At 37.5% G+C, this 23,174-nt stretch overlaps 1 protein-coding gene across 4 annotated transcripts; it reads left to right on the forward strand.

The window, feature by feature from the left end:
• The first annotated feature begins 4,651 nt into the window (after window positions 1-4,651).
• ifngr1l (interferon gamma receptor 1-like) lies at window positions 4,652-22,101 on the forward strand. Of its 4 annotated transcripts, none has more exons than XM_019366847.2 (8): window positions 4,652-4,885; window positions 15,144-15,261; window positions 16,564-16,748; window positions 17,139-17,311; window positions 18,158-18,323; window positions 19,490-19,605; window positions 19,739-19,812; window positions 19,915-22,101. In XM_019366847.2, exons 1-8 carry the CDS (start codon window positions 4,825-4,827, stop codon window positions 20,129-20,131), a joined length of 1,110 nt encoding a protein of 369 aa, XP_019222392.1. In that variant the 5' UTR covers window positions 4,652-4,824; the 3' UTR covers window positions 20,132-22,101. The 4 variants fall into 4 exon arrangements, with proteins under 4 accessions (XP_019222392.1, XP_019222391.1, NP_001347778.1 ...); XM_019366846.2 differs by having other exon boundaries at window positions 4,653-4,885; window positions 19,736-19,812; NM_001360849.1 differs by having other exon boundaries at window positions 4,653-4,885; window positions 19,736-22,101.
• Window positions 22,102-23,174: the final 1,073 nt, after the last annotated feature.

Below are 23,174 nucleotides of genomic sequence, written 5' to 3' on the forward strand. Positions count from 1 at the left end.
GATGTGGGAAGTATCCCACTTAGGAAGCTGTAACTCACATCTGGAAGAGACTGAGATCAGCCTTAAGTGCAATACAATAAAGTTCTCTCTGTTCTGAATATAAGTGAACCATGAAGAATCCTATTGTTTACCTTTTTATATATACGTTTTTTGTCATCACTGCATTGAAGTTTCTGGATTTAAAACATCTTTTGTTCATAAGCTATATAATGTGACGACTCCATAAATGGCTTTTTAATTTTTTTTGTCTGTCGGTAAATATAACACATAATAGCTGTGAGGAGGGTTTTCTTTGGCTTGACACATGGGGAAAACGGGTGATTTCCCGTTAAGGCGACATGGAAGGGATCCAAAGTTTGCTGCTTTCAAGTGCTATCGGAAATCCCAGAATTTGACTTGATCTCGAAGTTCAAGAGAGAGAAGCTACATTCAGGTGTTTTTCAGTAAAGTTCTTCATTGATTAATTTATTCTATACTTCTGATTTTCTGCATTCTTGAAAAAAAGTTTTTAGAAGAAAAATGCTTTTTTTTTTTTTTTTTTTTTTTTTTTTTTAAGAAAATGCAAGGCCACCTTACAGTCTGCCACTAAGAACTGCATCTTGACTGATGGTGATGATCTGGGTGTAAACAGACAGCATTTGTAGGGGGGGAAAGCATACTGATTTGCTAGCTTTTTCTCTACTTAATTTAAGTTTGCAGCATCTTTACATTGTGCTTTTTAAAATTTGATGAGGGAGGCGAATAGGACTTAAAAAGCTATTGGCTTCGACCACCACATCGAGCTGGAAAGGATGTGCATGAGGTCAGGACAAATAGAATTAGAGATGGAAATGTGCTTACAAGTGAAGAGAGTCAGCTGAAAAACTCAAAGGATTACTTAGAAGAGCTTTGAATGATGAAAACAATGCCAAGAGCGGAAGCCACTGCATGAGGAAGTCAGAAGTGGCAGATAAGTACGTGGGGGAGGTGTTGGACATGTATGTGGATGGCGAGACAGCGGCATGGTGTGTGGTAGAAGTGACATATAGGTTTAATGTGGGGTTGATAAAAGCCTGCTATGGTGTATGGTTTGGAGATGGTGGTACTGAACTTCAATAAACTCTCTGTTTATAAGATATTTGCACATTTTCACTGGAAGAAACTGATTTGTTGTGAGAACTGTTAACAGTTCACCAGTATTTAATGGATGTGGGTTTTTTGCAATTTCTGGTTGCACACAATATGAGCAAGGATGGAGACTGTTAAAAACCCCAACTCTTTGATCTTTGGGCTGAAGGAAGAACAACACTCGGTGTTTAATCAACAATCACTTTAATCAGTACAATTCTCTTTATTCCATACACACACTTTGAGCATTACAAACGTCCAGACGGGAGATTTGCACAGGAGGGTGTCCGGCAAAATCTCAAAGTGTCTGACCGTTTCTCACATTCTTATAGCTTCGCCCCCCTCCAAACTAAGCATTCACATTCTTTCTCTCTCCCGATGAGCCTAAGTTATGACCTCGGCTTCCTGTGCAGTATGTTTTGTTCTTTCTAATCAGACAAATAAGGCCATGATTCTCTGCAAACAGTATTTCTTATAAATCAGCAGTATAATGCATCATAAAACAGTGTAATATCCCATTCCAGTTTTTTCTCAGAATAAACAATCAATTAATTTTATTACATGTACTTGGGGATTTTCATAGCTCAGCATCCAACGTCAGAATCCACTGGGGCAGTTCCAGCAGCACACATTGACACACAGAAATCAAATCTAGGTGCCTGCTGGTCCCTCTCTAGTCTAAACAACAGTGTTTCAGTAACTTTCCACTAGAAGATGGTCCTCTGTTATCTACTTTCTCCCTGGCAAGCATGAGCAAGATTCTATAGCATTCTACCACCCAAGGACATGTAGTCTAATACCTTTATTTTCAGGGCTGTGTCCACTTAATACTACACTATATGGTTATATGGCAATTTAGTTAATAAAAAGCATAGAACTGAGGCACTTCAAATAATTTAATCCCAACAACACACATAATGATGCAATTTTTTTCTATTAAAGGTTACAGGAAGCTAAAGCCAAGACTTCCAACATGTTTTATTTGTGCTCCTTGACAACACAGGCAGGCTCACTGAGTTTACAGTGCAGTGCGACATTATCTCTAATGATATTTACGTAGCTCAGTCAGAAGTCTTTCTTTCTCTATCTTATCTAAAGGCAGTTTATGTATTTACATAATTAACTCAATTTTTGAGCTTGTTGTGGATTTTTTGATGACATATATACTTGTATACACTATATATATATACCTACACTCGACAAATATACTACATAATCATATATACTCGTATAACCTATATACATACAATGTGTTTATATAATGGAATCACCATGTTAAGCATTTAACCTACATATTCAAAGTATTTGAGTCAAGTATTATCGACATTTATATTATAAGTCTGCACTGCTAGTTGTATGAGCACCTATTGATCCACACCGCTTGTTTTGAGATGTAACTTCTGATCATGTTATGGCCTACTCTGACAAGTCAAGACATAAGGTTAGTCGAAATTGGTCCATCTAAAGATGCACCTTTCTGCATATGTGTGTACCCACAAGAAGCAGTAGTGTTATTAAAAACAATCATATCTGTAATTGCAAGGTCAGGTTCAAACAATATCCAGCGGATAAGGGATGGTGGAAGAGGAAAAGACAATACACTGCGCCAACAAGAAAGCAGACAATAACAGAGAGCGGTGGATAGAAGAAGAAGAAGACTGATTGATTTCAAACATGTAAATAAAACGGAAGTACACTGTAAACAAGAAAAATGTTGCTTTTGACCTGTACCGTTTCGGGCTTTAATGCAAAGCTTAGTCTATTCTACAATTTTACTCCAAATATGAATAACTTTAAAACTTTCCCTAGTTTTTTAAACACTGTGTATCTTCAAAGAAAAATTTCTGACTACCTTTGGCAACAGATTACCCCCCCCCCCAGAGGATGCAGTGGTTTTGATTAACTTTCATATGTATTTTCTCCAGACCTCCAGTTTCAATATAGTAACACCTCAGAAAAGTAAAGAATGAGAAGTGATTTCTGATTTATCACATGCTTTGCTTTAGACAAGACTGAGATGCTTTTAGGCAGTTTGTTAGGAATGTATTTAACATGGGATTTCCTGCAAATGTTTTCATCTATTATCACAATATCAGTTGAAGGTGTGAATTGGTGGTTTGGAAATCCCCTCACTCGCCAAGAAGACTGCATGCCACACATACCAAGTTTTTCACTAAGAGCTATTTGTGAATTGCCTTGTTGGTGCAAAAATGACTATTTTATGTTTTTCAAATTATATTCTACAAAATGTCTGTGAAGGTTCTCAGTCATCCAGGTCATCATAGTCAAAGGAATTTGCAACTGTCTGCCATCTATAATCCAGTTTTGAGTTCCCTCCCCAGACGCCTTAACGCCCACTCACATCCCGGGCCATCTGACCTCAGGAATTCACATGACAAGGTGGGGCCAGGTTTCACAATGAGCTCACCCGAAACCCTGGCTGATTAGGTACCACACCCGCTTTCACACCTTGGCTCATGTGATTAGAGGATCACCAGGGGGTCCTTTGTCCCTCTTTGGGGGGATACTCCCACTGGGTTTAAATCTGGGACTCTCGGCCATTTGACCTTAGAACTGAAGAAGCTTCTCGGATGAGAGGTGAAACGTCTTCAAGCAACTCAAAGAAGTCCAGACGCTTTTCTTTGCAAATTCCTTTGACTATATTCTACAAAATGTATCTTTTTGTGGAAGGCTGCTAGTAACAAAGTCCCAAAAGATATGACTTAAAATTGCTTTTTGCTAAATTGTCTGCTATGCATAGTCACACTCAAGTTCATCCCTTGATTTAGTTGTCTTTTTTACCCATATGGAAAAGAAATAGTAAAAACTTATAAAAGACTTGCATAAGATGTGGAATACTTCGTATAGTGAATCATATAAGGCTTATATGATTTACTCATGAAAGTGGCCACTTGCTCATTACTTTCATATATTGTTTTAGTAAGTATCCAAAACATAGTTTCATTTATATGATTTTTCAAGGGATCTTATATCTGTTTTCACTCTTGTATTCTTTTCATACAAGTTTCACACAAGACAGATACAAACTTTATAATTTTTATATATATCTTTTCCATATGGGTATGCTCAAGGGATTTATATGCCAGTGTTTAGTGGCTTAACACAAAAACAAAATTCCTGTAAAATTGGCCATGTACAAGGATTAGACTGAAAATGCGCGAAAAAGCAGTGCAAAACATCAGCTTTCACTGCATGCAATATTACTTAATAATTACATTCAATATATTTACATTGATTTACTTGTTTTCAGTAAAAGGTGTGGCCTAGACGTCCTCACAACCACTGTAATTTCCACCCACTGCTGGGCTGAAAGGAAAACACAATTTGGGAGATTAAAAAAAATCCTGAAAAAAAAAACCCTTCTCGAGAAGAAAATACATTTAAATAAGTTCCTTAAAACAATACATAAAAAACAAAGCAACATAAAATGAAAGTGGAAGCAGATGAGGTACCTAGCCAGTGTTTGTCACGCGTCTTTGTGGCTTTCTCGCTACGTTAAGTTGCTTCCTCTCTCACAAGAAACGACAGTCCGTGAAGGGACCACGACACCGGAGCAGCAGACGCAGTCCTGGTTTTCCTCCCACTTATTCCGCAGTGAAGCTGTTGTTGGTTAAAGTGTTAGACGAGCTATATGTATGACTGTAGGCTGAACTGTGAGTGCTAAGTTGGAACACTGAAGAAGTTTAAATCGGGCTAATGGATTCATTCCACGCCGTTTTTCTGTATTTTTCCTGCATGACGGTGGTAGCTTCTCGCGGTGAGTAGCTATGATAGTTGCTAACTACAGTATGTGCTAAAATGGTTCGTGTGAGACTGTAAACACGTCGACATTGGAGCGTGTGAATCAAAATGATTTGTCTGAAGATATTTTCGCCGTTTGTTTTCTCTCTCTGTCTGTCTGTCTGTCTGTCTGTGTTGTCAGGGAAAACACGGTACATGGCTAACGGCTAACACTATCAGGGAAAGATTAGAGGAAAAAGGAGGTTCTTTCCTGTGGCTACAGTTTACCATAGGCGTCTAACATTCAAGCTTCCAACAAAAAGGATTTGGTCTCTCCTCCGCAAAGGAAAGTCACCAATACTGATTTTTAACAGGTTTATTGTAGGGTTCATATTTATGGGAAGGCTTTGTAGGAAAACTATCAGGAAAAGTCCCTATGCTTCTGCTAAGTGAGGTAGTGCGGACTGTTTGTTTTAACTCTACGAGGAAGGTTTGTGCTTAATTGCACCAGAGGTCCACGTTGCCACCACACCAGAGGGCCAGGAAAAGACCTGAGCTGGTTAAAAATATGTGGATTTTACATTCTACAAGTTATTATATGTAGTCGTGTATTGACGGTGTTGCGAAGCTGTTGCTGAAAACAACACAAAAAATGCATCTAAAGCACGATGAGGTGTTTATTTTTGCCTATATATCTCTGAATATCTCTCTTGCTTTGTCCATATGTGGCAACCAACCTTATTAGGTATACTTAAAACTAGCTGTTAAGTCTCATTGTGGGTATTAATATGAGTCTATGTATAAAGTGCACAAACTAAAACAGACACTGACATTGAATGGATTCCCTTTAGCTTTCTGGGGTTTTTCTTTATTTCCTCTTTGTAGTTTTAGGTGTTGCCCAATCTTTTCATTGTGCAATGTGTTTCAACACAGTTGTCCAAAATTCTTGGCAGGAAGAGGTAATGAAGGCCATTGTGTATTCTGCAGTGTACGTGACCATTCAGCTGTGTTGGAGTAGGGATGCATCTAAAAGCTGCAGGACAGTAGCTCTAGAGGACTGGAGTTGGAGACTCTGGTTTTAAATGATCTCACCATATTAGATTTTAGGTTACGTCAAGATCTAACTTGGTTTGCTTCAAATCATAGAAGTGAGGTAATGGCAGATCTCAAAGACGTCAACCAAATGAGTATTGATCCTGTGCAGTCTGCAAAGACGATAAAACGCACACACACACAGACATTAAGTGTAGACATCTACACCTCATTTATATGAGTGCTTAACGTTTGTTGTATGTGTGCTGCTATAAATACTCAGTACGACCGTGACAAGAATTTATTTCTTGAGTCTTTTGTTAAATGCCTTCCCTACAAGCCTGCTTTGGGCTAGGAATAAAACCCAGCTATGTTGCTGCTGAAAGAAAATAAACAATTAATTTTACTGCTGTAAAGGGCCTCGTATAAATTTGTCCCGGTCTTATCATTTATTAAAAATAATGTATTGTTGCAGCCCTGTTATCACTGAAATTGAGGACAGAATATAAATGGTTATTTTTGTGAATATGCATCTGTTTTGGTATAAATCAAGCTCGGATCTTTTGCTACCTGTGTGACAGTTCTAACAAAGGAAGCAAATTTCCCAGAAGCAGACACATCACAGAGAAATGTAACAAACGTAACCGCATTACTCTAATTGAGCATTGTGTCTTCCTTGGTTATACACTGTTTTTCCACACATGAAGTGAAAATCGTGACAGGAATTGAAATCTTTTCAGCCTTGGCTGCAGAGGAAGAAAAATCATAACTTAACGTCCGTCTTTTGACTTCTGTGAAGTTAATGAAAGTAGAAATTATGTTTGCATAGACAATGCAGGGAAGGAAGCACCAATGATAATGAAGTAAGCTTCAATAGATGGCTCATCTATAATTTAAGGTTCAGTCATTATAAATAATAAATGTGGTTTGGGACATCAAGTGGGCTCCAGCTAAATGTATCCAGAGGTCAGAGTCAAGGGTATAAAAATGTTTGCAAAACTTTAAGTGTCCCAAATGTTCAAAAATGTATTTAAATAGGACAAGTTTGGATACACTCAGACTCTTCAGCTGGGCAACAAAATGGGGACTTGGTTAGGCTCGGTGACCATCCATCAAAGTATGATACTGGGATGCAAAAAGTTAAGTGAACTTGACCTGTAATTCCTGTAAGCAATGACAAATGCTCCACTGAGCCAAGGATCAAGAATATTTATATGAGGGGAGGAAAAAAAAAAGGTTTTTACACTATGGTTTGTGTGTAAACTTGGTTTGGTTTGAGAGCCACAAAGAGTGTAACTTAAACTTAGGTTTATTTATTTTACCGTTTCCATTGACTAGTATGTTTTGCAAGACATAATAGACAAGGTAGCTACCACAAAAACTCAAAATATATTAAATGTCAAACAGTTGCAATATAAAATGCAAGATGTGCGATATAAGATCTGCTTAACCCCTCTCTTGTGGTAACTTTTAATTCAACAATAAATACATTCATATTTAAGCTTAGTTCATTCTTCAATACCTTCCACTTCCAGGGCTGAAAAGCCAGGAGAATAACTAATAACTTTACTTGAAAGGTAAACATTTTTTGTAAAAATTTCTGGCCACTAAACCTACTGTTTAATAAGGAGGGGAAACCCCTCAAGTTGTTCCATTTCTTTTACTGTAACGAAGTACATCGTAAAAACTTTTGCATTTAATAAACTATACAAGATGTGTTTAGGAATGAAATTGCTTTTTTTTTTAAACAATACACCTGTCATTCCACATTCAACCTGTCTACTATTATTATAAAAACACGCTGTATAGGAAATCTGTCAGCATGGCTGCTTGTAACTTAACCATAGACACACAAGCTCCATGGTTAATCAGCTGGACTTTGTTGCGTTACCTAAAACCAGAAGTGTTTTTGTTAATGGACAGAAAATGTCTTTTTTTTTTTTCATCCAATACACCATTGATAAAAAAAACAAAAAAACAGTTCCTCTGTAGTGTAAAAAAACAACTTTTCTGGTTGTGTAGAGGCAGGAAGTCACGAATGCCTTTAGTGACGACAGTTCAGAGACATGGTTCTGATGAAAATGACTAATGACTGGAATCATTTTTAAAGACTTGCGACACAATGCTTCCTGTTGCAAAAGGCAGCAATATGTATGTCTTTTTTTTCTTTTTCTTTTTCTTTTTTTTTTTGTCTTCCTTTTTGGACATTTTTTAAAAAAGGCTTCCAGTGGGCCTGACAACAACCTCTGGCATACTTCTTCTGGCCTCTGTGACATCATCTGTGTAGACTGATGGATTATATCAAATGCCAGTCTTTGGTATTTAAAATGAATAGTGGAAACTGTGAAGAGTGCTGAATTAGGGTATGGCGATATATCGAATATACTCAGTGTATCGCAAGTTTTTCCACGTATCAAATGGTTTTATCGTAACCATCAATTATAAATTGTCATGGCAATATTAAGCTGTCTGCGTGTAATTCACTGAGTTTTTTTTCTACTACATGCTGCGAATGCATAATTAATGCCTCCCTCCCGACCAGACAGTTTTCTGTCGCGCTGTGGTGAGCCCTACCAGATAGGGAATGATATAGTGTCAGCGAGAGTTTCAGACGAGCGACAGAATGAGACTCGCTTGTCGTTTGGATTTCACAAGGAGGATGTTGTAAAAAATGCGGTAATTTACAAAACATGCTGTAAAACTATTGCTGCAGGGTAGCAGTACCACGATTTTTTTTTTCCCCACCAGCTGAAAAGTCATCCACTGCAAAATTAAGACGTTTTAAACTCCACATGTCAACGTCTCCCAACACACCAAAGAAAAGGTTAAATAAACCAGCTGCGATACCTGTTATTTGTGAACCCACCGTGCACGCTAAAACACCAAAAGATATTGTGTGCAGCATCGCTATCCTGTCGTTTACTGATGGTTCTGTATTTTGCGGTTCACCCTTTGTACACCCTGAATGTTGTCAATTTCAGAAGGGTGTTGTGGGTGAGTGTGTGAACCTCAGGTATATATTAACATGCTGTTGAGGGTTTGATGTTGGCACTGTGGCTTTCGCACAGTGCCGATTTCTTCAGGCAGTAAAGATTGGTATTGGCAGTTTTCTGTGAAGGACAACCTGCTGTTGACCTCTGGAGACACATCACGTGTCAACCACCGCGTTACTTGATTCATTGAAATGCTTGGCATTGTCCTGAAACTTGGTTTAAAGCGATAAGTTACTGTGACTGTGCCTGGGACTTTCCTAAAACAAACAAAACACACACACACAAACCACACCTTTACTTTAAGTTTCTATCATTTATTTTTCTCTTCTAACAGATAGGCCCTAGGCATAATGAGCAGTGAAAGAAAAACTCACTGTAGTCTGGTGACCGCTTACAGGAATTAGACTCAATGCTGGGAATTAAACTGCAGAACTTTTGTGTGATATGCTAAAATTTGTAGAAAACAGGAAATGATAATGCAATTAATAAAATTTACTGCTTTTCTCTTAATCTTTTTTTGCTAGAATATTGCCTGTTTTGATACAACACGAAGAAGAATTACTGACTGAATTTTTCTGGTCAGGTCTGTGTTCTTGTTGATGTGCTGGGACACATCATCCATCATGTTCCCGGGGTTTTGTAGGGTGTTTTTATGCTCATTCTCATGCATCTTTACTCAGGTGGCCTAGCTGTGTTTGATCAAGCCCTGACTTGTTTCAGTAGCATTAAGCTGTAGCTGGAAGCTCTTTCTGCTGCCTCGGCTGATCTTACCCCAGGCCAACTCATGCTCTGAATTTTACAGGCTCAGTAGGCAGCCTACTTCCACCTCCAGAGGATGCCTGCCATCCTACTGGTTCTTTCCTAGCCATTACTGCTCTCTCCTCTTCCCAGACAAGTAGTCTCCTTTCCTGCCCTGGAACTTGTTGTATTGGGGGATTAGAAAGCTCTTTGAACAACCTGTGCCTCAGCCTTTTTTCTGGCATCTCCAGCTCCCTAAAGGGTCCTTTGAGTGCTTCTCTTATAAGGGGGGCCTTAAAGGGAAGCTGCATAATGATGTACTGCTCAGGCTGCATGGCAGCCCAAGCCATCTGCTAAGATATCCACTGATTTTCCTCTCCGTTACCTCCACCGATATTATGGGTGCATCATAAACTCGCAGATGATCTGAGGCAGGCTCACCCAGTCTTGATCGAGGGTTCCTGTTTTAAATTGAAGTTGAAATTTGCTTTCTAGTTTTTTGAAGGTTGCATGTTTAAACTCAACATTTGTTTAATTAAAAGATTTTGTTGGGGGGGAAAAGAAAAATCTGAAACTGGGATATTAAAATGTTTCAAATGCGAAACTTGGATGTCGTGTCACATGTTAGTGTTACCGTAGTGTTAGTGAGACACCCCCCTCTGTGACTGCAGACGGTGAGTCACAGAGGTCACAAGAGCTCAGGTTTCATGTGTATGCATTAGGAAACTTTTCACTCTCCTAATGCACCATATGAACCCCAAACACACTCAAAGGGAGTTGATTCTCATGAGCATGAGCAGCATGAGGTTTACAAGCTAGCAGGAAACTATTTAAATTTGCTGTAAGTGAGTAACAAAGTTGGACGGATATCAGCAAAACAACTAAAGGCATAATAATTATTAATTAGTTTGACTCTTTACTTTTTGATCTGTCTCAGTTGTCTCTCCTCCGCTCTTCACCATGCCTTCTCACACACACAACTGAAGAGGAAGTTAAGGCCATTGGTGTCTCAAATGCAATGTCAGCATCCATCAACACAACTGTAATAACTATCTCATGTATTAATCATAAACGTTCAATCTGTGTGTCAGCCCACACTTAATCAGTCAAACGCAGAGTAGTCAGTAGTCCATTCTTCTGTTTCTGTGTTTAATGGTAGTCGGCAAACAACATGCATGTGCAATCTTGTGCATGCATGTTGTCTGTCCTGGGGGAAGGTGTGCATTGCACTGTGCCAGTTAAAACAAGGAAAACTACTTACTGTAAGACAAAAAGTAGTCAGGCAAACTATATTTATTTTTTCATAGCTTAATCAGTATTTGCAGCAATACAACCTCGTGAAGTCCCAGCTTAGTGTTACTAAGTAGAGTTGGTAGTAACAGTTTTTTATTTGGATTACTTGAATTAATACATTTGTGTAAGAAACCCACAAAGAAAAGTCGCAACCCTTATACAGAGTGTATACTGACCATCTGTTGTTATTTTCTGATTTAAAAAAAAAAAAACAAAACAATAAAGTAAATAACCAAAGTGTTGATATGCAAAAAGTAAACATGTCATGCTGGCTGAGTGATGCAGGCATGTATGTTTGTGGTGGACCAGTTGACATGATTTTTATTTATCGTTAAACCTGAGCAGCAGTATAGAAGTTATTTGGTAGGTTTTGTGGTTCTGTTGCATATTTCATGATTACTCACAGTGGTATCATAATTAGTCATATCAAATTTCTTTTTCTCTGACATTTAGCAGTGGTTAAGTCATGAATTTCTTCTTCGTACACCAAAAACTGATTCTCCCAGAAAAGTTATTCAAGCTCGACCAACATATAGATCAGACGTCAGATTTAGGTAACCTTACATTTATCATTCACAGAGTATATTTTGTCCAAAGCATGCCAATATGAAAACTTTGTATTAAGAAAGTGCCCAATGTTGTGAAATAGCAGTAATTTGCTAACAGACAGTAACTATATTGTTTTTCCTAAATAACATCACTCTGATGCAACACTGTTCCTGAAAAAAGTCATTACTGCTTCCCACATCTGCGAGGTAGGCAGCCAGCTGGATTTCATCATGACAAACTATGATTTGATTTTCACTAGGATCTGATCTATTCTTCAGAAATGGCATCTCACCCAAAACCAGCAGACCTAACTAGGGGAGTTTAGACTAGACCTCATTTACTTGTATTAATGACTGACTTCCACACAAGACTCCTAGTGGCTGTAGTTACTTTTGGCTTAGCTTGTGTCTCCTGCTTATTGACCCACACTTAACCAGTCTAACACAGAATAGTTAATAGAAAGTTCTTCTATTTCTCTTGTTTAATGATGGTCACCAAACAGTTTGTAGTTGTATTTTTACTGTCTTCTGGAGATGCTAATGTACTGATAATGTACTTGTATCTGATGGTGGTTAAAACAAGTACGTTTTAAGACAAAAAGAGTACTCGCATAAACTGTATTCGTTCTCGACTTCACCTTGGTATAATGAAGCCTCACAGCAGTGCTGGCAGTGTTTTTTGCTGACAAAGTTAACATGGATGATACTCTGCAGACAGGAAAGCCATGTGGGTTGTGTAATTTAGATAAATGGTTTAAAATGTGTTTTATATATGTGTGTAGGGGGGGGCTTTTTTTTTTTTTTAACCAGTTTCAGAGTATGTCTATCACCCTGTCAATCTCTTTATCTGTTTTCGTTCTTTCCTCCTGTAAAATATTTTGATGTTGTTCAGTGCCTCTGGCTGAAAGAAAATCTGCGTTTGGATGTTATACAAGGTGCTAAGTGAGCTTTACTTTAACTGGAATGAACGTGCATTTGCAAATTCAGAATGCTGTTAGGTACTAAAATTAAGATGAAGAAGTCTTTGTATCTGGAAACCTATGTGATTTGAATGACTGTTCTCTGAATAAATTTGAAAGCACACTTCAGGTTTTCAGTCACTTTGTACTTTCCATACCACAATTAACCTCCTTTTTAGTTCAAATGCCATCTGGTTTCTCTTCCTGCCTATGTGACATTTTTTGCTTTGTAGGCACAAGCGTGTCAGCACTGCCTGCTACTGTTTGTTCTATTTGTTATCTTCACTAACTCAATCTTGTGATTTCCCCCGGTATGGTTTGAAGTCATCCGGAAAGCTGCTGTAGGGTTTTGTTTTTGTTTTTTGTCTTACGGTTTTTGAATCCAAATTTTAAATGAACAAATGGAAGGCGGGGACTACAATAGGGCTTGCAAAGCAGTTAGCGTAATCAGTGGTTTTTATTTTACTTTAATTTATGTTTGGGGTTTGGGGTTTTTTGTTTTGTTTTTTTTGGTTGGTTGGTTGCAGTGGGATGTGGCCTTGTTGGTGAAAACTATTAAGCTGCTGGCGTCTTATGGTATTTATCTATAGTGCTCAATACTAAAAACCTTCTGCATTTTCAGTGTCCGATCTGTAAACGGCGTTGAAACTGTTAGAAACACTTTCATTTCATTTTCTTAGTATGTGCATGTGTCAGATTGTGGTGACAACCCTCAGCCGCCAATTTTACTGTTGCGGTTGTCACTTCTTTACAGTGTGTACGCTCCCACCAGTGATTTTTCTTTCACTCTCAACATCTCAGCTAAACTTTTAAATTTGTCTTCGTGGGTGAGAATTAGTTTGTGAAAGTGATTGTATGTCTGTTCACAGAGGAAGGGAAACTGATAAGTACGTGGTATATCTTTTGGGTTTTTTCTTCTCCTCCTCTTAAATGTACAATGTGACTCATAACTCTCTTGGCATATTCAGTAATGCCCATGAGAATTCCAAGAAGTCCAATTTCAGCTTCAGCTTCTGACTCTCTGAGTCACAAACGCTGACTTTTTTTTTTTTTTTTTTAAACTCGTGTTTGAATTAACACATCTAGCTTCATTTGTATTGTCAGGGAAATTAACAAACTTAGGCATCGTCATGTCATGTGCATGTAATTGACAACATTTATGCCTCCAACCAGAAAATGCTTAATAATTTATAAATAAATCTAACTTAATTTATTAGTAGCTGGCGTGGATGTTTGGAGGGAAGTGTGGTTAACCGTGCAGTGTGATGAAGCATGTCTGTTGTAGGTGTGGTAAAGTGTCAGGCCTGTATAAGCATGCTCTGGGTAAAGAATTTCTATTGAGATTTAATTAGTCATCCTTTTAAATGAGTTTTGTGCAATGCTGCAAATTATGCTTTTTTTTGTTTGTTTGTTTTTGTTTTGCTTTGCTTTGTTTTTGTTTTTGTTTGATTTTTTTTTTTTTTTTTTTTTTTGGTGCTGCAGATTATATCAGTGAAGTGTTTGTTCTGTTTTTTTTGATGGGCTTGTTTATAAACATTGGTATGGTTCTGCACTTTGCTCGCAATCTTTTGAGCTTCCGACAGTCTTCACAGTTATGTGGGGTACTGTGCCAGAGTGACTCACCCTTTCTCATTTCCTAGTTTATATCTTCACATCCTCTTGTTCCATCTTAGTCCCGCCCTCTTACCCGAGAAGCAGATGGAGGCACAAGGCAGCAGGAACATAAGACGTCCTTACTTTCATTTGTCACTCTGACATAAATGTTTTTATATACACTTTTGTTTTGGCAGTTTTCTTAGCTAATTATTGATTTTATAGCTGTCTGGAGGCTTGAAGCCTCAATTATACTCCTGGTGGCAGAACAGTCCTTGGGGTTTTTTTGTGGGTGTTGTGTGTGTGTGTGTGGGTGGGTGTTTATCAATGCACTGCCACAGTGACTAGCAGAAGACGCTGCAGATCTGACCATTGTTTTCTCACGGTCTTGTCTGTCTGTATGCTTCTGACAGTCTTCACAGTTAAGTGGGGTACTGTGCCAGAGGGACTTTCAGCTCTTTCTCATATCCCAGTTTACATTTTGGCATTCTCTTGTTATGTCTTAGCACTCCCCACACGAAATATAAACACATTTTCTTAATATTTCACCTCTAACTAAGCTAATCTTAAAATGCGGTTTAAAAATAATCTTGTTTTACAGTCATGGCAAGTGTTGGATTGGTCATTTATGCTCTGCCCTACTCTCCGCTCCTCCTCCACATTGAAAGGAGCGAGTTGAGGGGGTTTGAGCATCTGATTAGGATGCCCCTTGAGAGCCTAATGAGTGAGATGTTCTGGACACATCGGGAGGAGGCTCTGGGGCCTCCACTCTCCTTCTTCCTCCTGATTTATTTTAAGGATTGCATCATCTCTCAGGCAGGCAGATATAGGACTATTGGAGCTAAACAGGCACAAATTGGAGAACAACGGAAACCACACAGAAATTGTTCCATCAGCAGTATCAGGTGCACTAGTTTTCACACTATGCCCTCTAGTGGTTTTTGAGTGTAAGTGAATGGCAGTGTGACGGCTGAGAGAGAACCTGTTTAGTAACTAAATGTTCATTAAGTCTTTAATGTATAGGGAAACTAAAATCAACAATTGGGGTGTAAAAGTTGAATCAATAGGCTAATGCTTCCCAAAACAACACATTACTAACAGTTATTTGCTGATTTTTGTCTTTTTTTTTCCCTCCACAGTGCTGCCACCAATGAATGTAACCCTTCACTGTCGAAATTTCCATAATGTGCTGAAGTGGAGCTACCCTGAAGACACAACTGGGCTTTCATTCAGATTGAACATTGGCGCATATCAAAAGTATGAATTTGTCTTTTGCTTACCAGCCAGTCTGTCTTGAGATGCTTTAAAACAAACTAAAATAACAACTTTGAAAATTAACAGTTTAATTACACATACTATGAAAATTATTGAAGTCAGATGGAGACAAATCATCGAAGTGCTTTTGCTGTTTTTGCTGGTTATTGGATACAGAGGGAGAAAAACATGTTTTGAGGATCTTAATTTTTCATATATAAATAATTAATATTTAAAAGATTGGTGCAGTTGTGGTGCACTATTATGTCACAACAAGAATGTTAGGTTAGAAACCTTAAGTTGTGTGGGGCCCTGTATGCTCATTACAGCTGATAAGCACTCCTGATACCTTGCGTAGTGCTATGGCTCTTCTCTGTGGAAGAGTATATTAATTATGAGCCCTGGCAACATTTTACCTTCATACTATAAAAAATTTAAATTATAGGCCCTAAAAGTACATGGGAATAGGACAGCATTTTGAACGTCTTAATTTGAAATATATGTTTGAACCTAGATGAACCCTCAAAAGTACAGGAATGATCTACATGAAATTTAATGTTAAAAACAATCAAATCAGTTTTACATCCACTTCAAGTGTCCCCAGCTCTGCCTGTCTTGGTCGTTGTGTCCTTGGGCAAGACACTTCACCTACCGCCTACTGATGGCCAGAGGGGCCGATGGCGCAATATGGCAGCCTCGCTTCTGTGAGTCTGTCCCAGGGAGGCTGTGGCTACAACTGTAGCTTGCCTCCACCAGTGTGTGAATGTGAGAGTGAATGAATAGTGGAATTGTAAAGCGCTTTGAGGGTCTTGAAAAGCACTATATAAATGCAATCCATCATCATTATTATTATCATTGTTATCGTTATTATTATTATTATTGTTTCTCTAGTTATTTTTGAGCCTCTAAAAATGGTAGACTACAGTAATCCTCATAGGATTATATACTCTGGCTCTACTTCAGAGAATATGAGTGATAATGCAAAAACTTTGTATAAGGGAAAAAAGAAATGGATAAAAATGTATTTAAAACGGTTACGGTTTTTGTGAAAGCCCATGACATAAAACTAAAGGTCTGCACTTCAATCCACTGAGGTGTACAGAGGCAAATATCTGTCATTATTCACTTGTCAACCTAAGCGTATATATACACTGTCAATCAGAAGTGTGTTTCAAGCTGCAATAAAGATAAATTCTTTTTATTTTTTAATCGCAGTCTACTGTATTTTTAATGTCACTCAAGAGTTATTTGCTTGTTAAGGTCTCTTCAAAGTTTTTAACTACATTTTCTCATTTGTTTCTTCAGTCCCCCTGACATTCGCACGTGGAATACTTCAGCTCTTCAAGCTGATCTGTCGTTCCTCTCAGACCCAAACGACAGCTATTATGTCGCAGTAACTGCTGTGGTTAATGGTAGTGAGTCTGAACCTGCCCCGTCAGAGGATGGAATCACTTTCAGCTATTTCCATGAAAATCCAGTTGAAACAAAGTGTGAGTGTGTGTGTTTGTTTGTCTGTGTGTGTATAGGGAAATATATATTTATGTATTTATTTTTATGTATCTTTATCTCTCACATATATGTATTTACATATAGAATCTCTATATATAGAGAAATATAGATTTATATAAAAATAAATAAATGAAAAACAACTATGCATTGTTTTTGGCCATAGCTTAAAGAGTTCACACACTATCACAGAATTTCACACAGACATAATATCTCAAATTCAAAAGGTCAGGTTAATTGTGATATAGTAAGGTTCATTTTTAAACACCATAGCTCAAGAAGGGATGGGTAACATTTGATCAAATGCTGAACTTCTGACCTTACTTGTAATCAAAAGTGACTTCTGATTAAAACTTGTTCCTGTTGGTTTCCAGGTTATTTGGATCTTCCACCTGTTAACGTCACGGCCCAGCGAGATAACAAGGTCCAGATCAGCTTTGTGAATCCCAGTGTCTTTTATTGCGAAAAGATGAAGAAAAATAAAAAAAAATGTCTCAAAGACAATGGCAGCAAGGATTCTTCCTTTAAAGTCAAGATCCTCAATCAGGTCAGAGTGCACACAAGTTCTGTCTTCCTTTTTTCTTTTTCTTTTCTCCTTTAAAGCAAACATATTAAGGAATTGTTACAAAGTTGAACAAACAGTAAATTTTTTTTCATATGTGGTCATCAGAAACAGGACATACTGCTACTGATGCTGTATCACTAGTTAATGCCAAGAAAATGTTGCTAGCTATCCAGAAACTTTGGGTTTCACCAAAGAGAAGATCGTTTTGTCTCATTAGCTGCTAGAAATGTGTTAACAACAGTTTTGAAATGCACCTTTGGGGAGGTAGCATGAGCATAATTCATAAAGTGTATTTTAAACTAGAGTCAATTAAATCTCACTTATAACGAATGTGTTAAAAATCAAATTGCTTTTTGTTGCACACCAAATTTTTTGGTAGGAAGAACACTAAGCAAGCGCCTGCATTTTGGTTTGGTTTTTGTTAAGGCTCTTTGAAAACATAATACTGGTCATGCCTTTACTCTAACGCAGCTAAACTCAGAAATATAGTGGCATAAAATAGACATTTGTATATTTGATTTATTTCTTCTTCTTCCTGCTTGTAACAAAATATTTTTCTGCTGAAAAGCTCACTTTTGGATCCCAAATTCATAAATATGTCTTTGTTTCTTAGCCTGTTGGTATTACATCCCATTAAACAGACGATTGTGGAGATTTTTCTTTTGTTTTTTGGGTATCGGGTGGATTTGAAAAGGAGAGTAAATACATATTATATGATACTTTGCTGTCCCATGCTCTCATAGTCAGCCAAACACATAACATTTCCTGACCATGTGTAAAAATATTTGTGTTTGTGTTATATTTTATTCAAAATTCTTGTGTGTGCAGACCCACTCATTTACCTGTGAAGAAAGAGTGTGTGAGAACACACTGCCAGTGGACGCAGCACAACCTGAACACTGTGTGAACATCACCGGACAAACATCACAAGGAACATTGGTTAAAGCTAAGCAACTCTACTGTGCCAAGCCATTCCACGAACCATCACAAAGCAGTTGAGTAAAATCTTTTCTTTCTTTTTATTTTCTTAAGGTTTTCTCGTCGCTTTTCTTAAGAGCAGTAAACAATTTATGATTTACTCAAACTGCCATTGTGGGGAGCACATTTGACATTTCTTACGCCTACCTTTTCTTTTGTGTAAAATAAGAGATGGTAAGAAGAACTGAACACAACCTCTAACAACATGGCTTGAATAAAATAGGAGAGCTCAGTAAAACAAATGGTCGTTCAATTCCAATCACGCTGTTTTTCATCTGACTGTTCATATTAACGTCTCTGCACAAACATGTTTGAAGTGTGAGTGCAACAACATTTCCATGAAACACTGCACTCATGGTATTCTGTCTGGGTTTTAAACAGCTCATCAAAATATTAGGAAAAAAATTCCTGAGTAGATTTGAAAAAAGCTGGTTTGACAAAAATGAGCTTGCAAAAAACGAGCAAGGAAAATTAACTTTATCAGGTGATAGTCATTAAAATAAAGACATTTAAAACTAACAAAATGGGAACCAAAGGGGTTTGTTTGGTTTTTGTGTTCCTCAGGCAGTGACTATCTTTGATTAATGATATTCTTTGCTGTTATTTAACTAAAAAAAATAAAAGTTTGGGAGAGCACAATAAATCTGAGCTACCTATAGACAGTTTAAAAGATGTAATCAGTACTGTTAAGGAGGAGGAGTTTCAGAGGAAGCAGGAGCTTATTAGCATCGTGGGCTCATCCTGTCAGAATGAGAATGAACAGTCATCAGTCACTTACAGGTTTCTTGTTTTATTTGAATAATCAGATGTAATCAGCACCACGATGTCAGTTGAGTAATTCAGGCATTTGAGGCCCTTAGATTAGCATCACGAGATGTCAGCCTGTTGGGATTCTGTGAATAAACCTCGTTTCATAGTGCAACCAGGATTTATAAATTGGACTTACGTTTTATTCAGTATGTCAACAAGAAATGGTGAAAAATGGTTTCCCATTGTCTTCTGTAGGACCAGAAGTCTTTTTACATCAACCACAGGTTTAAGGCACTTTGGCGCTGGCTTTACTTTATAGATGCAAAAGCACATCCATATTTTATATGTTTTACGTGTATTTGTGCACAGCTCTTTTACTGTTTAAAAAAAAAAAAAAAAAAAATTCTCCCTCTATTTCTCTGTCTTGTCCAGATTTCACCGCCGTTTATGTCGTGAGTGCTATACTGGCTGTGGCTACATTCGGGGTGATCCTGTTCATGGCATACCAAAAACTGACCAAACCTACAAATTCGATCATCAAAATTTGGGTAATCTCAATCTACCAGCTCTAATTACATTACACAGGAGTTATTTAAAGTTTGTAATAATGTATCCCCACTGAAGGTGGAGGGGGATTTAAATTTCAGCACATACTGAGTAGTTGTTCTTTGTGTCTAGGAGTTCCCTAAGTCCTTATCCCGGCCCATGAATACACCCGAATCGGTGACTGTTGACCATGTGGAGTGTTCAAAGAGGTGTGATGAAGTGGAGCCTTCCTCGCCCACACCTTTACTATCACAGACAGAAGAGGAGGACGGGACCAGATTTACTAATTATGACTCACGCTTTCCCATCAGGGTGTCGCACAATGGAGATATGTCTAATGTCATGGAGGAGGAGCAACCAAATGGGGAGGGTCCTGGTTACATGGTAGGCAACACCGATTTACATGAGGATCCTGATTCTGGTGATGAGAATCCTGGTTCTGGTTATGAGAAGCGTGATACAGTGGCGGTGGAGCTGGGTCCAGATGAATTGGCTAAGGGCTACCGAGGCCCAGTCGCACCTGAGTAAATGTAAGGCTACATATAAGGCAGCACCAGATGTTGTGCACAGGATCTCACATTTTGAAAATATGAAAAGACTTGGTGACACGTGTAAAAGCCTGATCAGTATGAGTGCCCATATGTGCGATTAGACTGAGGAGCTTCTTGTGCTGGAAATCTACCTATTTACCTGTTAAGGGTTATTTGTCTTAGTCAGGGTTAATAGAAAAGCTGAAATGTATTTTATGTTTCTGCACAGGCTAAATCCCATTTAAAAGAATTGTAAAGTAAAACTATTAATTTCATCTTTTTCCTCATGACGAGGCCTCAGTAGTGGAAGCACTTGAAATGTTACAGGGAACTTTGGTCTTAGAAGACGTAAAGAGGAAATTGAAATCGTTCATTATAGTATATAATGAACAATATAATCATTGTTTATATTCCTGCCTTACATCATAGATCATCAGGGTGACAGAAACCATCCAATAATCAGACGCATCCAAAAATGAACAGTGGCTCCTATACAATAACACACACTGTAAATATTTCTGTAATACAGTCAATATATCTGTGGGCATCTCCTATACAAGCATATTTGGCAGTTACTGAGTCAGGTAGTCAGAATACTGGATTTGCTCTGGAGACTCTTGATGATTACTTGCACTTTCTTTTTCTGTCTGATTCATTTCTTTCCCTTTTATGCTTGTGTTATATTAGTTAGAAATCAGTTTGTATATTATGACATTTGTGTACATTAAATGAGGCATGTGCTTTAAGGAAGATGTGGTTGAAGAGAATAAATGGGAAATGTATGATTTTTTTTTTTTTTTTTTCTTTAAAAACAACAAAAATTCAAATGTAAAAATCAAAGTGCTTTTTGTTGCACACCAAAAAAATTGTAATAGTGCTTAACAAATTTGTTAGACCACCTGTCATTTAAAACTAGAAATCACAAACATTTTATAAATTTGTTAAACTTGTGTAAAACTAAAAATCATATTGTTATTTATTAGGCAAATAACAAACTGAACTCATGTTCTTATACCCAACTTTGGCCAGCACACAGGGAGTCTCTGAAAAGTTGGAAATTAATCAGGCATAACAATCAAATACTGAAACTAATTAATCTGTACAGTAAGTAACTGTAATTCACCGTCTCACTCATCCACACACTGCTAGAGTAACAGTTATAGAAAGAGTTACTACCAGAACAGCTGTGGAATAAACCTTACATTAGGTGATCTAATAAACAAAAGCACTTTAAACATTACCACGTTTTTCTGCATTAAATGCAGAACACGCTTTGGCTGCTCTCCACCCTGCAAGATCTGGTTGAGGAGAACATATATGAAAGGTATTATTTCTTCTTTGGAAACTCAACTTTTTATACCTTAGACATATGATGATCTGGGTATAAATGTTAACATCTGTCTATTTGCAGTTATTTATATTGGCATGTATGTCAGAATCTCTCCTGTTTCCATTTCTAGCAATGAACAGTTAAGAGGTTATTTGGTTTTTCAATTTCACAGGAAGAAGGTGCTTTTTCTTGGTTGTTTTATTCTTTTTTTTTTTTTTGTGCAACATTTTATTGTCCTTAAATTTCACATGACAGAAGATGGGTCTAATTACCAGTTTAAATGGACTGTATGATTGTATTTTGTTTTTGTGATGTTTTTGTTTTTTTGTTTGTTTGTTTTTTTTACTTTTGGAAAACTTGCCAAATAATTCAACCCTTGCACTAGATTACTATTTTTTTAATGTGCCTTTCTTAAACAGACAATGGAGAATAGTGAAAATGGCATGCTGTGAAGGTCCGGCCACAATCAAACCTAGAAGTCATTACACAGCGACATGCTCTATTCCCAATAATGCTATGCTTTTTATCTGCTTATCCCTTGTAATAACATACTTCATATATAAAAAGTAATACAATGTGGTTATGTCTGTCTTGTCTGGTCTTTGTAGTGCAATTTCAATAAATTGTGGAACTGTGAATTTGCATCTATCCTGTTCTTATAAAGGCTGCTATGTGACAGATTAACTGACGTTAAATATCATGCAACAATTTTATGCTGTTACTGTACGTGGATATTACGCATTAAGGAAGGGAAGTTGGCATTTGCAGTGTCATTATGTTGATGGTTTATTGGAGTGGAGGCAACAGTAGTATTTAAATCACTTTATCAGCACCCTCACCATGTAAGGGAAGAAATGCTCATGCCTGTGGTATTTTGACATTTAAGCTGCCCAAGCTGTTCCTCGGCATCCAGTAACACCAGTAACAGGCGGGGGACCTCCTTTGTGTTTGTGTGTCTGTTGTGTTTCCTTCCTCTTTGCTTTGTGTGGGGAAAATAGACACCTTCTTTTTATTCTGCCAGTAACAGATTTCATTATCTGTGTCTTCACAGGCCTATCAGATGAATTTCTGCAAAACCAACTCTGAGTTTCAAAATGTGTTTAATGTGCTGAAATCAATTTCAGTTGAAATTTAGTTTTAAGAAAGTTGATACAGCTGAAATGTATTTTATGTCAATTACAGCCTGTTTGTATTCATTCTTCTTCTTAAAACAAAATGCCACTATTACCAATTATTACCAGATCTTTTAATCTTAACTTAACTTTACCATTTATCCATTTATTTAAATGCTACTGTTGCCTTTTTATTATCTATTACTTTCACCAATTTAACCATTTACCTGCTGCACTTTTCACACATTACTTTTAGGCCCTAGTTGCTACCTTATAGTGTCACCGTTTAACCATTACTTTTAGAAGCAAGTAATCATAGCCTTTATTCTTAAGAGCTTAAAAAAGCTATTAGACTCCATTAGATTTGTTCAAATAAATGGAGTTATTAACACACTAAGGTTAATTAAGGAGTTCCACAGGATTTTGTACCGGGCCCAGTTGTATTTACATTATGCATGTTTTAGGCAGTGTTGTTAGAAGCCATAGCATACATGTTCACTGATATGCAGTGATACCCAGCTGCAGATAGCTATGAAGCCCAAAGACACGCCAATTAGACTGCAAGAATGTGTTAAAGACAAAAAGGCCTGAATGGCTAA

This window comes from Oreochromis niloticus, linkage group LG13, assembly GCF_001858045.2.
Source record: "Oreochromis niloticus isolate F11D_XX linkage group LG13, O_niloticus_UMD_NMBU, whole genome shotgun sequence".
Taxonomy (NCBI): Eukaryota; Metazoa; Chordata; class Actinopteri; order Cichliformes; family Cichlidae; genus Oreochromis; species Oreochromis niloticus.